The 15,589-nt window shown below is 36.8% G+C and overlaps 1 protein-coding gene across 2 annotated transcripts in view; it reads right to left on the bottom strand.

Moving 5' to 3' along the window:
• The window catches only part of KLHL1 (kelch like family member 1), a 248,999-nt gene that overhangs the window by 42,398 nt on the left and 191,012 nt on the right, over positions 1–15,589 (bottom strand). For both annotated transcript variants that reach the window (XM_040540618.1, XM_040540610.1), the window contains exon 7: positions 14,175–14,399. In XM_040540618.1, the coding sequence (XP_040396552.1) occupies positions 14,175–14,399 (225 nt within the window). The remainder of the gene's footprint in view (positions 1–14,174; positions 14,400–15,589) is intronic.

Here is a 15,589-nt window from a genome sequence, read left to right as displayed (position 1 = left end):
CCACCAGTCAGTTTTTTTTTTTTTTTTAATAGAAATGCAGTTGGATTTATTATTATTAATATTCTTATTATTCCCTTTCTAGGTACTCATACAATACAGTTCTTTTGTTTGCTCTTTTGTTGTTGTTGTTGTTGTTTTTTTTTTTTTTTTTTTTTTTTTTCCAATTATTACAATTATTATGAAGGCATTAATAACACATACTGAAAAGTGGAGACATGGAAATCTAAAATTAAAAAATATAGAATTTTGTATTTTTCCTAAGCCATGCTATGAAAACCTATTAATTTACTCAACCAGTATTTATTTACTCAGAGGTCTGCCTATTGCCTTAGAATGCAAAACACTCTCCCTGACTCACACTTTCTGAAACTGAAGTTGATGATGCTAATTCTGTTTTGCTGATTTCTATTAAGTGGAAAAATATCCAGAAAGAGACCAGCTATGACATTCACTCTCCTGCCTGCCACAAGAGTGGTAGAAAATAGAAGAAATATTGACTGTAATATGTTCAGTTTTCTGGTTAAAGGGAAAAAAAAAAAAAAAAAAAAAAAAAAAAAGGAAAGAAAAAAAAAAGAAAAGAAAAAGAAATAAGAAAAAAAGATTAAAAAAAGAAAAGAAAAAATAAGATTAAGAAGTTACATTTTGAAAGCCTGGACTATGTAGGCAAATTTCCTTTTCTCCTACATGCAGCAGCAGCTTACTCATTATCAGCCACTTTCACAATTTCAGCTTACTTTTCAATACAAAAATCATAGGGGAATATTAAAATCATACCAATTTAATCTTAAAAAGAGCGTTCTGAAAAATGAAAAGAACATTAAAGGTTACTGAAAGAAATCTGTGTGTTTTCTCCCTAAATATCCCTGCTTCTTATGTTGCCACCATCATCCTTTCCACTCCTTTTATTTCAACTCCCTTCTCTCATCTTTCTGTCATCCATATCAGCTAAGGGATCTATCCACCCATTTTTGGAGAATGGTGCATTGCTTTGTAAGATCCAAAATTCTTTCTGGGAGAATTAAAATGTAACACTGAAAAAAGAATCAACATCTAATCTTCTTTTAAATTGATGAATTGGTTTCAATTTAAAATGTTGCAAGTACACCACGAGGCCCTCAAATTTTGCAAAGTCAGCTTCACAGATTTAGTAAGACATATGATTTTGATTTGTTTCATACTTTATAGTAAGTATAGAAAAGTGAAAATTATAAATAAATACATCTCAAAGATTGTTAAATGAGATGAGTCTTTTTAATCTTAGTATGGAACTGCTTAAATAAAACCATAAGAGTGAAATGAAGCAATGCAGAAATGGAAATCCTGATATTGTTGATGACATTCATTAAATAAAAAGGAATTGGTTCATTGCATCAGCAGCAGCTGAATGTAGATTCAACAGTTTTCTTAGTAATGGAATAGTTATTTAAGCGTGGATGATAAGCCTGTGCTACAAGCCCTATGGATTTATAAAATATGTTAACCAATTGTCTTCATCAAACAACTGCTGTAGTTATTTAAATACGGTGTTAAAACTGACAAAAATATAATCATTTGGCAGTGCTCTGTTCTGTGTTGTATTGTCATATGATCAGGCATCAGGCTTATAAGAAAACTGACTGAAGCCTGAGAAACAAGATGTTTGATGGGCTGGAATCTTGTTCCCATTGTTCAATGCTAGTTTCAGACTCCCAGATCCACTTGAAGTAGATCTGTTACAGAGTGGTCGAAGTTGGCAGGCATATCTGGAGATTGCCTGGACCATGCTGCTCAAAGCACGGTCACCTAGAGCCGGTTGCCCAAGACCATGTCCAGAAGGCTTTTGAATATCTCCAAAAAATACTCCTACAGCCTCTCTGGGAAGCCTGTGCCAGTGTACTAGCCTTGCAGTAAAACAAACAAAACACCTTATATTTAGATTATATTTCCTGTATTTCACATTCTATTTCACTCAGTACCACTAAGGACACACTGTCTTCATTTTCTTTAATCCCGTCCATCAAGTATTTTTGTACATTGATAAGAACCCCATGAGCCTTCTCCAGGCTAAACAGCCTGAGCTCCCTCAGACTCTCCTTGCATGTGGGATGCTCCAGCTTCTTCATCATTTTAGTGGCCCTTCAATGGATTCACTCCAGTATGTCCATATCTCTCTTGTACTGGGGAGACTAGAACTGGTCACAGTATGCCAGGTGTATCTCACCAGTGATAAGTAGTAGGAGAAGACGGTCTCCCTTATTCTATTGTCTTCACTCTTCCCAAAGCATCTCAGGATACTGTTGACATTCTTTGCTGTAAGCACACATTGGTGGTAACTCATGCAACTGATCGTCTATCAGGCCCCCAGGGTCTTCTCTGCAGAATTACTTTCCTGCCAATCACCCCCCATCCTGTACTGATGCATGGAATTATTCTTCCCCAAGTGCAGGACAGTATTTCTCTTTGTTGTACTTCATTAAAATTCTATCAGCCCATTTGTCCAGCCTGTTGAGGTCTCTGATGGCTAAACAACCATTTGGTGTATCAACCAACCACTTCTCATAGCTCTGTGGCATCTGCAAACTTGTTAAGAGTATACTCACCTCCAGCAGTGAAGAACCTATCTCCCCTGTCCCTGGTTTGAGCCAGAGGCCCCAGGCACCCCTGCAGCTCCAGGCCTGTAAAGTTTCATCCACTTTTGGGAGTTCAGACTAAGTTGAGTCTTCTGACGTACTAGGGTAGTGCTCCAATGGCTGCTGGGGACTGTGCCTCATGGCACAGTGCCTCAGTAGAACTGATGACTTTTGTGGAAGCTTCTTCACAAACTTTTGCATCTGTTGTCTGCTGTGTACTGCAAGCGTGGAGGCGCTATACTGTGTGTGCTGTGTGTGGAGGCATTGGCCAGCACGGGAAACATCTCACAAGAGGGCTCCATGAGAGTTTGTTGGAATCAGTCGACCACAAAGCCAGTTCAAAACAGCAGGAAGCAGCATATGACCCACCCCTAGGGAGTGCCAAAGAGCATGGACAGGGCAATTTGCATGGCAGTGGAATGGCTTGTGAGAAGGGCGGTGCACTCTGTCACGGTTTGCAGGCAGCCTGCCTTACCTGCCTGCTCTCCTCACCAGCAGGTGAGGCCTGCAGCCCTGGAAGCCTCCCCAGCCCACAGCAACACATTAAACAATATTCTGTCAGCTGTGTGGCAGCAAGGAGGCACAGACATTTCACTTGACAGAAAGCCATGCTCTCTGCTTCTGTGCCTCCAGCACCAGGAAGGGCTAATGCCACTACTCCAGGTAGTTCATGCGACTACCTGCTCAGGCTGTGGAGTGGGCCTGGGGCTTACTCCCGGAGATGGAGGGTGTGAGCACACACACCTGTGCAAGGTGTGCGCATGTAGGTGAACTGCTCTGCCTGGTGGCCAAGCTTCAGGAACAGGCAGGGAGACTGAAAAGCATCTGTGAGTCTGAAAAGGTAATAGATCAAGAGAGCCATGCTCTGCCCTCTCTGCTATACCCATGCCAAGCTAGCACGGCCGCTGCTGTGGCAGGCCTGGTATCTGATCTGCATCAGGATAAAGGCAGGAACTCTTGGGACACTGAGAAGCAGAAGTAAGTGTGCATGGAGACAGAAGAGGAGTCCCTGTCTGCCCACAGAGCTTCTGTTACTAAATAGGTATGAGGCTCTAAGTGTGGCAGACAAAAAAAAAAAAAAAAAAAAAAAAAAAAGCTATCTGTGCAAATCCTCCCTTCCAATTTAGATCAGCCAAGGTCTCATAGCAAGCGCAGCACCAGGTCCAACATCATGTAGAAATGGCAGTGAGTTGTAGTCATAGGTGACTTCCTTGTGAAGGGAACAAAGGCTCCCATCTATAGACCAGATCCTCTTCACAGAGAAGTTCGCTGCCTCCATGGGACTTGGGTCAGGGATGTTACCAGTAAGTTTTTGAGCATAATACAGCCTTCAGACTATTACCCACTCCTCCTCTTTCAAGTGGGTACCAACAACATACCTACAGGAAGCCTGAAGTCTATCAAAAAAGATTTCAGGGCCCTGGGGAGACAACTAAAGGTCTCAGGAGCATAGGCAGTGTTTTCTCAGTCCTCCCAGTAATGGGGAGAAACACAAGTCCTGAAAATTCCTAAAGCATGCTGAAGATAACTTCCTGACAAAAATACTGAGTGAACCAACTAGAAAAGATGCTCTACTAGATCTGTTGTTTGACAGTAGGGAAGGTCTTGTGATAGATGTGACAGTGGGCTGCTGTCTTGGTTGAAGTGATCAAGAAATAGCTGAGTTTAAAATTTCTGGTGTAAGGAGCAAAAAAGGTCAGCAGAATTGCCACACCCTGGACTTTAAAAGAGAAAGCTTCAAGCTCCTCAGGGAGCTAGTTAGCAGCATCCCCTGGGAATCAGTTCTAGAGGGTTGGGGTGTCCATGAGAGCTGTTTGCTTTTCAAGAATCAGTTTTTTAAACCCATGAGCAGGCAATTCCTTTGTGCCACAAGTCAAGCAAGCAGGACAGCAGACCTGCCTGACTGAACAAGGAACTCCACATGGAACTACATCAGAAAAAGAAAGTACATGACCTCTGGAAGCGAGGTCTGGCTTCATATGGAGAGTACAGAGTTTGCACTCTCAGGAAATACTCAAGAAAATCCAAATCTCTGCTTCAGTTGACACAGGCCACTCTGGTGTCAAACAACAAAAAAAGCTTCTTTAAAGTAAGTCAACAGCAAAAGGAGGTCAAGGGAAATCATCAGACTGATAATTGAAATGGATGGTGACCTAAGTAAGGATGAGGAAAAGGCAGCGGTATTTAATGCTTTTCTTTTTTTTTTTTTTTTTTTTTTTTTTAATAGAAAAGACAGATCTTGGGCTGCCTGGACCTTAGAGTTGGAGGACCATGGCTTGGGGAGCAGTGACTTTCTATTGGTGTGGTCACCAAAATTTTAAGGGAACAGTTGTATCAGCCCAACATTTGTAAGTCCATGGGGCCTGTTGGGATTCACCCCAGAGTGCTGAAGGAATTAGAGTGAATGTTATATCTGGATCTCTCTAAACAATCTACCAGAGGTTTTGGAAATCTGAGGAGGTCCCTGCTGACTGGAAGCTAGACAGTGTTAAACCCAACCACAAAAAGGGCATAAGAGAAGACATGAGAGAAGATGCAGAAAACTGCAGACCTGTTAGTCTAACCTCAGTCTCTGGAAAAGTTATGGAGAAGATTGTCCTGGGTCATACTGAAAGGCATTTAAAGAACAAAGCTATTATCAGGCATAGTTAAGATAGGTTCATGAAGGGAAAATCCTGCCTTAGTAACTTGATCTCCTTCTATGCTAAGGTCAACTGCTTGGTGAATGAAGGGAAGGCAGAAGATATAATCTTTCTGGATTTTAGTAAGGGCTTTGATACTGTCCCTCATGGCATCCTTCTGGACAATTAGTCCAACTGTGAAATAAAGTTTCATGCTATGCTGGGTGATGAACTGGCTCGATAGCGGAGCTCAGGGGGCTACATCTGGCTGGTCACTACTGTTCTTTTTTCCAGCGTTCAGTCTTGAGGCCAGTTCTGTTCAACAGTTTTATCAATGGTTGGAATGCATACTCAGCAAGTTTACTGGTAATCAACTGGGAGGTACTGTTGACTCCCTGACGGGACAAGGGAAGGGCCCTACAGATGGATTTCATAGATTGGAGCACTGGGCAATCAGCAAAGACATGAAGCTCAGCAAAGGAAAATGGTAGTTTCTGCTTCTGGGACAGAATAATGCCAGACACAGGTACAAACTGGGAGAAGAGTGGATAGAGAGCAACTCTGCAGAAAGGGATCTGGGGGTGCTGTTTGACAGTGGGCTCAACAGTGAGTCAGCAGTGTGCTCCTGCAGCCAAGAGGGCAAAATGCATTTTGGGATGCATTAAACACTGCATAGCCCGCCAGTCAAAAGAGGTGATTCTTCCTCTATATTTACCGTTGGTGTGGTCTCACTTTGAATATTGTATACAGTTCTGGGCTCCACGGTATAGAAAGGATGTTAAGGTATTTGAAAGCATCCAGAAGAGGGCAACAAAGCTGGTAAAAAGGCTGGAAGGCATTTCCTATGAGGAGGAGCTGAGAATATTTGAGTTGTCTAGTCTGGAGGAAAGAAAGCTGAGAGGCAACCTCATTGCTGTCTACAATTTGCTTAAGGAGGGGAAATGAACAAGGAGGTGCTGATCTCTTTTCCCTCTCACCAATGACAGGACACAAGAGAACGGCAGCAGGGGAGGTTCAGATTGGACATTAAGGAAATTGCTTTACCCTGAGGATGATCAAACACTGGAACAGGCTTCCTAGTGATGTTGTTGATGTCCCATCACTGTCAGTGTTCAAGTGGCAATTGGATAATGGGCTCATTAATACACTTTAACTTATGGTTAGCCCTGAAGTGGTCAGGTAGTTGGATTAGATGATCTTTGAAGGTTCCTTCCAACTGAACTGTTTTATTCTATTCACCTCCCAAGAAAGAAGGATAATTAGTTTCAATAACATGTTACTCTGTATGGGAAGAATATATATATATATATATATATATATATATATATATATGTATATATATACACACACATATATATTTCACCTGGAAAATAATTCTGTTAATTATTTAGACTCAGGGCTTTATGAAAGGAAACAGTGTTATTTTTAAGCTAAATGAGATCTAAAAATCATCCAGTGTGCAATGGCATGCACTTTTCCTTCAATTACCTTCACAAACCTATCTAACAAAATACCTATTATGTTTAACTAGGTGCTGAGAACTGCACAGTTTCAATTATTTATACTTGAAGATTGGAATGGGATTTTTAGATTGCTTTTCTGTGATGTTATAAAATAAAGGAGCACAGCCTATCTTATTTCTAGCTTTGCCTTTCTGTATCTGCATGATAGACCTAATGCATTTAAACCCTGTGATATTTTAAAAGTGTCATTTTTATAGAATAACGGGAAATATAATTTCATACTGTACTTTTGGATACAAATTAGCAAAGAAAAAAATAATTTCTGGTGTAAACAGTACTGTGTTCTCTGCATTTGTATTTTTGCATAGACAGAATTTTAACTGGGAAGGATAAACTTGTATCCAACAACTATTTTTTTTTTTTTAATAAGGAAATTACCTTTTAAGAAGAGGACAGACTTATTGTTTTATCATGAAATTGAAAGCGATGAGAGAAATAAATCAGTGACTTGTAATCCAAGAATGAAACTTGATCAAGTTTCATTACCCACACTTTACTCCACCTCTTTAAGATCTGACTTTATTAAGTTTCCAGGTAGCTGTAAATTTCTACTGATCTCCCTTCTCACCCAGATCCACAGAAATAGACAATTCTGTACTCATTCTGGCTAATCTTGCTGCTTTGTCTGATTCTACTTTTGTCCTTTTTAAATTTTACACCACTTTTCTTCCATACGAGTGGTCTCAAAATAAAGAAAAATAATGACAGTAAAGTCTATCTTGTTTTAAATTATGCATCAGTTAATTAAACCTGAAATTTAATTTTCACAACCATAATTTTAACTGGGTGTGAAATACCATTATAGTTCTTGGGATACTGCATATAGGACAGCCATAGGCAAAACTGGGAATTTAGGATGTGATAAATTGAAGAATTAGACCTGACCTACCTTCCTCAGTGAATATTTAATGACATGTTGTAGAAAATACCTCTCCCTATCTTTATTCAGAGGCTGGTATCAAGACTGATTAAAAGAGTTATGAAAATATCCTTGCCATCTAGGGCCAGACAATATTACACTGACATGTTAATATAATGCAAATTTATAGAGGTAAAGATCTGCCTGCCACCTCTTTATTTACATTTGGTTTTGTAGATGAGCTAAGAGATTCTCAACCCTGCCACACTATTACCCTGAGAACCTGACTCAGAAATTATTATAAGTGTTGCCATTATGATTTCTAGCTCTTTAGTGAATTGGGTCATGATATGCTACTTACTAAGGGTGCAAAGTACAATGACAAGGTACTTTATAATTCAGAAAAAAAAAAAAAAAAATCCCTGTAATGCTCCTGATGATTAAGAGAAAAAATCCAAAGCAAAAATCTGATATACATGCAAATCAATATTGCAGAGAAAATGCTTTAAAGGCTCAAATCTTCTGTCAACAAAGAGTGAAAGCTAGAATTAGATATTTCTCTTGATATTTCAACATCCAAAAATAACAATAATTTAATGACATAGAGGTACATGGTTCTATTCAACACTGAATAAAAGAAAGATTCTCAAATTAACCTTTAACCAGCTGCTTCTTGAATGGCAAGCAATATAGCTGCATCAGAGCATTGCTGTATTGTAGTAAGAGAGCCTCTTGAGAAACTATTCCACTCTACTTAATGCTTAGAAGGTTATAGTTTTTGAGGATTCAAGATTTTTATTTTATTTTCCTATCTGTGGCAATGCACAATTTGAACATACCACACACGGAGCAAGATTACACATATCCATCATAGTAGTGCCTTGTGAGATGCAGATATAGCTGAAGAAATAAATTTACCAGTGTAGAAAAGCAAGATCTTTCCAACACGATCCTGACTCAAAGAACCCTTTTGGTGTGCATGACACGAGTCTTTCTACTTGGGCAGTTCCATTTTCCATTCCAGTCATGCTGTTTACAATTAATCCTAGTGAATAATCTTTTGAAACTGTTTATTCTTGTTACACAAATAACAAGGCAGTGGACATTTTATTTTTACTCATGAAGCACATATTTTATATACAAATGTGTTCTTCATGATTAAGGCATTAAGTGTTCATGACTGCCAATTTGTAAAAGTCCAAAAGCACTTCAGACTCCCTTCACAATCAGAATGTACTGCAGATTTGGCATGTATCAAGCTCACAGTTGTGACAATTTAATCTTGATTTGAACAGACATCATGGTCATTTAGTCAGAGTATCTAAATATCCAACAATTGAGTGTCATATGTCTGGAAATATGGAATGTCATCTCCTAGATGTCATCTCCATCTTCATAGAGTAGAACTCGATCAGTAGTATACATGTAGGGTTGTATGAAGGCCTGTATTATTTTCAAGTTGATTATTGGGTTTGACTGCTTGAAAAAAAAAGAAAAGAAAAAAAAAATTGGTAGTTATCAGTATGCTTTATCAAAATAAGATCTGGAAGTTTCCTTTATACAGTGTTCTATTTTGGGGCTGAAAACCATGATTATATCTTTCAAGAATTCTTTTATTTGTTAATAGTTAGTGTGGTTACAGCACTTTCTTTGCAAATTAATTATTTGCAAATAATTTCAGTTTTGTCATACCAACAGGCTATGAGCTACTGTAAGATTGCTCTCTTGACTTTAATGATAATATAATTCTCTGCTTGTTACTGACATTGGTTTCTTCCTGACTTTCTCTCCCTGGCCTTCTGTCCATTAGGACACCAGAGGTTCATATCTGCCTGCATATCTATAATGAAATCTCAGATTTTCATGCATCTGTCTATTGACTCCCTGTTTTGTTGTCTCCTCATAGTGGTTTGTTCCACAGACACTCAACATACTGAAAAACTGAATTACTTTGCTATAAAACCTTTTTTTGTTTTAATAGCCCACATATTTTCATTTAACTTTTAATGAAATATGTTATTTTGCCATTTTTCCTCCTCAGTAGCTCAGAAATGGTGGTACATAAACAGATGCAATCTTGCAAACCAGTGGAGAAAGAAGAAAACGAATCCCTTTATTCTCTACATTTTTTACTGTTTATTTTATAGTTATCATGTAACTGTTAAAGCTGTATCAAACTGTTATTTATCCTGCTTTAATGCTTTCTCCTTTGCCTTGAATGCCTTTTTGATAAATTATAACTATATAGAAAAACATGTATTTACTGGGGCTTCAGCACTATCTAAAATAACTTCATTGCCACAGCAGAAGGTTTTGTTTGTTTGTTTGTTTTTAATGGAAGATGTGAGTTAAACTCTGACTGACTTGAAAGCTATCCTTTGGTTTAGGTCTAAAGACTGATGTCATTCATCTTTAGATTTCCAGCACTGAACAACAATAATTTACAGCTAAATGTTTTATGAAAAAGGTAAAACTCAAGACAGCCTGTACACTGTCTAAACGTTTTTACTACATTCCTATGTTCCAACATTGCTGTTTCTCTGGTCAACTCTCCTCATGAATCCTCATGAATCCTCACCTATGTTTTCCTAGTTATCATGTTTAAAAAATGCATGTTAGTAACACACACTCTTCAGCAGCTGTGTTTCCAAACAAAGCTTATTTCCCATAAAATGAAGTAAGGTGATCATTCTCTATATTCACCCCATAAACTGCATCTTTAATTCGCATAATTTCTATTCCACTCAACTATTCATTATAAACCTGTAGTACGAACTTCCTTGTTGCATTCAGCTTGTCCTTCACCTGTTTCAACGTGATTTATGTATTGCTTTGCTATATTAGGGATCCATCAAGGTGCTTAGGATGTGAAACTTGTTTTTTTTTTTTTCTGATATTTGTACTAAAGGCACATTTTAAAAATCTGCTGAAATTTTAGACTATATATATATATATTTAGAAGTGACTGAGATTTTAAAAAGAGGAGTGGAGAGGAGAGGAGAGGAGAGGAGAGGAGAGGAGAGGAGAGGAGAGGAGAGGAGAGGAGAGGAGAGGAGAGGAGAGGAGAGGAGAGGAGAGGAGAGGAGAGGAGAGGTGGGAAGGGAGGGGAGGGGAGGGGAGGGGAGGGGAGGGGAGGGGGGGCAGGTCAGCAGAGGGGAGGGGAGGAGAGGGGAGGGGAGGGGATGGGAGGGGAGGGGAGGGGAGGGCAGGGGAGGGCAGGGCAGGGGAGGGGAGGGGAGGGCAGGGGAGGGGAGGGGGAAGGGGAGGGGAGGGGGAAGGGGAGGGGAGGGGAGGAGAGGGCAGGGGAGGGGAGGGGAGGGGAGGGGAGGGGAGGGGAGGGGAGGGGAGGGGGGAGGGAGAGGGGGGGAGACTTGATTCATTTCTCATTAAAAGGTCATTAACTAAAATAACAACTTTATGGGATTCCTGGATAAATAAATAAATTCAAGCAAACAAACAAACACAAATTCTATTAGCAGAACTTGTCAGCAAATAATATATCATAGTATATTAAAAATTTTATCTTTATTTATAATATTAAATAAAGATAAAGAGCATATCTCTATTGCTTTCCAAACAATTTTGGAAAATTTTGACTTTCAACCATTTTCATCATCACCAGTCCCAATTTTTATATATTTCCTCATTTCACATTTTTATTTTTTAAAAAAAGCCCCAGTTTCTTCAATATAAAAATTCAAAAGTTCTCTCACACACACACACAAACAAATTGTTTCCCCTTAACCTCGAGTACCTTGTGAGTTCTCTTTTTTCTCCTGTGGAAAACATAGCAGTTTTTTTCCAGTCAAAAACTCAACATTCCTGAACAGCTTTGCTTAAAATATGAAAGTATATTCTAAATCTATTGACCAAGAGCACCCATAGAAGTGTCAATCCTGAATGATAATTTTTTTGAACTGGTTACAGTGGCTTTGGTCATGGCTCCAACTTGTCTTGACACTGAGGAGAATATTTCTCTATCAAGTTTTTCCTGCTTTCTTGGTGCTTTCCTATGTAATAGCTCAAGTCACTGCATTTTTACCACCCTTTGGTAGTAGCACTGAGAGTAATAGATTCTGTGAAATTCTGGAACACTGTATAAAAGACATATGTATTTCTGCAATGTTGTAATTAAATTTGGCCATAAGAAACAATTTCAAACCACAGAGCTATTTAGTATCATGATGCCATTTGACATAGATTACCATCAATACTTTTTATTCTAAGATTTGTGCACCATGCAGCAAAACTGCGTTATGCCAGCCACTGTATAAATGCATATTATGATATGTGTCAAACAGCAGGAAAAAAATGCAACTTGATTTTGTGCAACAGTGATAGAGTACACTGCAGAACTTTCTGCTAATTGTAACTCAGTGGAATGGACATGATGACCTAATATGCCTTTCCCATTTTCTGGACTGTGTGGCAAGTCTATCAGACCAGATTATTTTAGCAAAACACATAATGGACAACTCGGCTTCCTATAACTTATACATTACATTCTGATTGGTTTATCCTACAGATTTTAAATTCCTTTCTTTATGAGAGAAAATCTCATCACAGAAAGAATAAAAATGTATTTTTCAAACGTCACAAAATGACTTATGTAATTGAATTAAAAAGTTATTATGTTTTTTTTGTTTGTTTGTTTGCTTTTTGTACTGTAGGAGTATGATATATATGATCAAAAGAGCACATTTTATATCAAGGATACAATAGAGATTTCTTTTGCTTATTTTCAAAAGTGAGAGCAAACAGGCAAAGAAAAAAAAAAAAACCAAAACTATCATATTTCTTTAAGTATCTTCAAATTCCCTTCCACCCTCATCCAAAGCAAATATACAACCTGGCAAATAACGATAATGATGATAACAATAATGATGATAATAATGTTGAAAACAAGAACAACAAAATGGTAGGTTGTAGTTGAGATGTAGGATGGCTAATAGCAATAAATGGTAATGAGGTTCCTAACTGGTTGACACTGAGCTTATTTTCTAGTTTTTGGTAGATTCCAGCAATTTCTCAGTAGGAAAATATATACAATACCAAAGTTTTCAACATAGCTAGCACATTTCCTGGTATTGTCAAAAACAAACAAACAAACAAAAAACAATAAAATGAAAGCTGAACTAGAAGTTAATTAACAATAAAGTCATGGTTGAGGCAGCTTCCACTGCTGCCAGTAACATACAATTATTTTGTGATAAACAGGGACTCTGGACTTCAGGTAGTTAATATGTATTATATTTCATAGCATACCATGTTAAGTATTATGGGATATGTATGGGATATGTATGATATTATGATTATATGATATGATATGATGATATGATTGATATGATATGATGTGACATGATATGATGTGATATGGGATTTTCATTTGCAACAGTCCTAACACATAACAAAAGATATTTTTTTCTTTTAATCTGTCTTGACAAGGAATTTGTGCAAAAGGTAAAATAAATGGTGTATGTACTGCATTAATTTTAACTCAACATTAGTAGTGTGTGGCATAATTCTATTGTCTTCCAGAAACTTGAAATTATATTAATTTAAATCTCATATCATTGAATATCCTTGGAAAATAAAACTGTACAATTTGTTACTATTAAGAAGTTAAAATCAGGTCAATATAACAAAAATGTTACAAGTATGCATATGTATAGGCAAATTTTGTTCCAATGTGTGACCCATTTCATTCCAAGGAAGATATTTAAAGTAGATACCATAAATTATATTTTAGAAATGTCCTCTTTTTTTCCTGCATTGAAAATAAATAGAGATGGCTAAAATAAACAGTTGTAGACATATAAGGACAAGAAAAGAATTTTTTATTTTCATTTTGGATTCTGAAAATCAAGAAAACAAATGGAAATGAGAGTTCAGATATCAGATTCACCCTTCTATATGATCACTTCTATCAGGCAATTTGTGGTTTGTGGCTATTAGAGAAAGTAGTAAAGAAAGACAGGAGAACAGGAATACAACATGGGCTGATTAGTGCTGAGAGTGGTATGGGTGATCCTTTAAAAAGCTTGACTGAAACTGGCTATGGGAAAATATGCTCTATCGGTCATAATGAAACTGTTGCTACAAATACTTTGTAAAGTCCATCACTGACACAGTGTATATATTCTTCAGTATATTTTCTGTCATAGCGGATAAATAAAAACACATAATACTTTAAATGAAAGTACATAACAACTTGATTGTTTGGTAAACAAAGATATCTTAATCAAAATCTTTGAAAGCAAGCCTGAATATTCTCACCAATCTGATCTGTGTAAGTTTCAGGTTTCTTTCCCTGTCCTTTTTTTTTCTTTTTTTTTTTTTTCCTTTTTTTTTTTTTTTTTCCTAAGTATTCATACTTCGGAAAATAGTAAAAAAGTGTCTTAGCCTTCTTTATATATTTTAGTGATCTAACAAGAACAATATAAGTCCTTATTGATTGCTACTGTTGAAAGTGTTGAGTGCTATCATAGCTTAAAAAAAAATTTTGCACTCTAAAATATGTATCTGAAAAATGTGTTATATTTTTTAAACTTTTTTTCCTTACCTAAACCATGCCTATGTGTTGACATTGGTGGTAACACAGTCCAAGCCTTTGTCTTTGGATTGTAACATTCAACGGTGTTTAACGTCTTTAAACCATCCCGGCCTCCAATGACAAAGAGCTTGTCATCAATGACAGCAACACCAAACTGAAGCCTCCTGCCATTCATCATTCCAGCCTGGATCCATATATTTGTTCTGAGATCATATTTTTCAATAGTTGTAGCACCTGATAAGACAAAATAATAGGATAATGTATATAAAATTGGGTACTTTTTTTTTTTTTTCTTCAAAAACTTTAATGTAATTTTCTGATTATTTACAACATTTGATAAGTATTTTATGTTTCTTTAGAAAGTGTAGTCCCAGGATTGTTATGGTTATTATTATCACCATGAAAGTGGAAAAACAAACAAACTACATAAATGATCTCTACAGAATCAAAGTATTATAAGCCTGAATAACAGTTTCCTCTAGTTTTATGCTTTTTGTTTGTTTGTTTGTTTGTTTTTTAACAGTTCAGTGGCATTACTATCTGAGATAACTAATCTTGCTACAATTTATCCCAATTTTTCAACAAGAGTAAAAAATGCCTGTGAAACTATGTGGAATTTTCATCAAAGGTGAGAAGTTGTGTTTCAGTTTGGGTTCGGTGTTGTGTTGTTGTTTTTTTTTTTTTTAGATACTCATCTGTTGAGTTTTTTGCAGACATGTTTCTGCTGGATGTACAGAATATTGTACTGCTAATTTCAAGCAAGACACTTAAAGAATGTTTCTATATATAGCAAAAAAATTTTCCTTCTATACTTACTCATTCGATGCATTTTCACAGATAAACTCAAAAAGTTACAGAGAACATCATATATATAATAAGTTAGGTAATCATGAAGCCTCAGTTTTTAAAAGTAACTTGTATGCAACATACAAATATGAGATACAAAATTACATTTATTAACAAAACCAGAGAGAAAACGGAAGCATAATAACAAAATCACAGAAAGTGAATGGGCAATGCATCCCATTAATTGCAATCTGAGTTTAGGAAACATTATTTTAAAGCATACCCACAAATATTTAAAAGATATGAGTTTAAATTAATCCATGATAGATATTCATATGAACTGTTACTAGTGTTTTATTTTTACATAAACATAACAATGTTTTGTTTCCAAAGCTTAAATACCCCAACAGAAAGAATCAACATAATTATGCTATTGTATTGAGCTTTACCAACTATCTATTTAGATTATAATAAAAGGTTAGAATTCCATTGGGAATAATTATTTTAGGATGTTATGTTTATTTTTACATAAACATAACAATGTTTTGTTTCCAAAGTTTAAGTACTCCAACAGAAAGAATCAACATAATTATGCTCTTGTATTGAGCTTTACCAACTAACTATTTAGATTATAATAA

This window comes from Cygnus olor, chromosome 1 (assembly GCF_009769625.2).
Source record: "Cygnus olor isolate bCygOlo1 chromosome 1, bCygOlo1.pri.v2, whole genome shotgun sequence".
NCBI lineage: Eukaryota > Metazoa > Chordata > Aves > Anseriformes > Anatidae > Cygnus > Cygnus olor.
The sequence above is the reverse complement of the archived record's forward strand: the minus strand, read 5'-3'. Positions and strand labels throughout refer to the sequence as shown.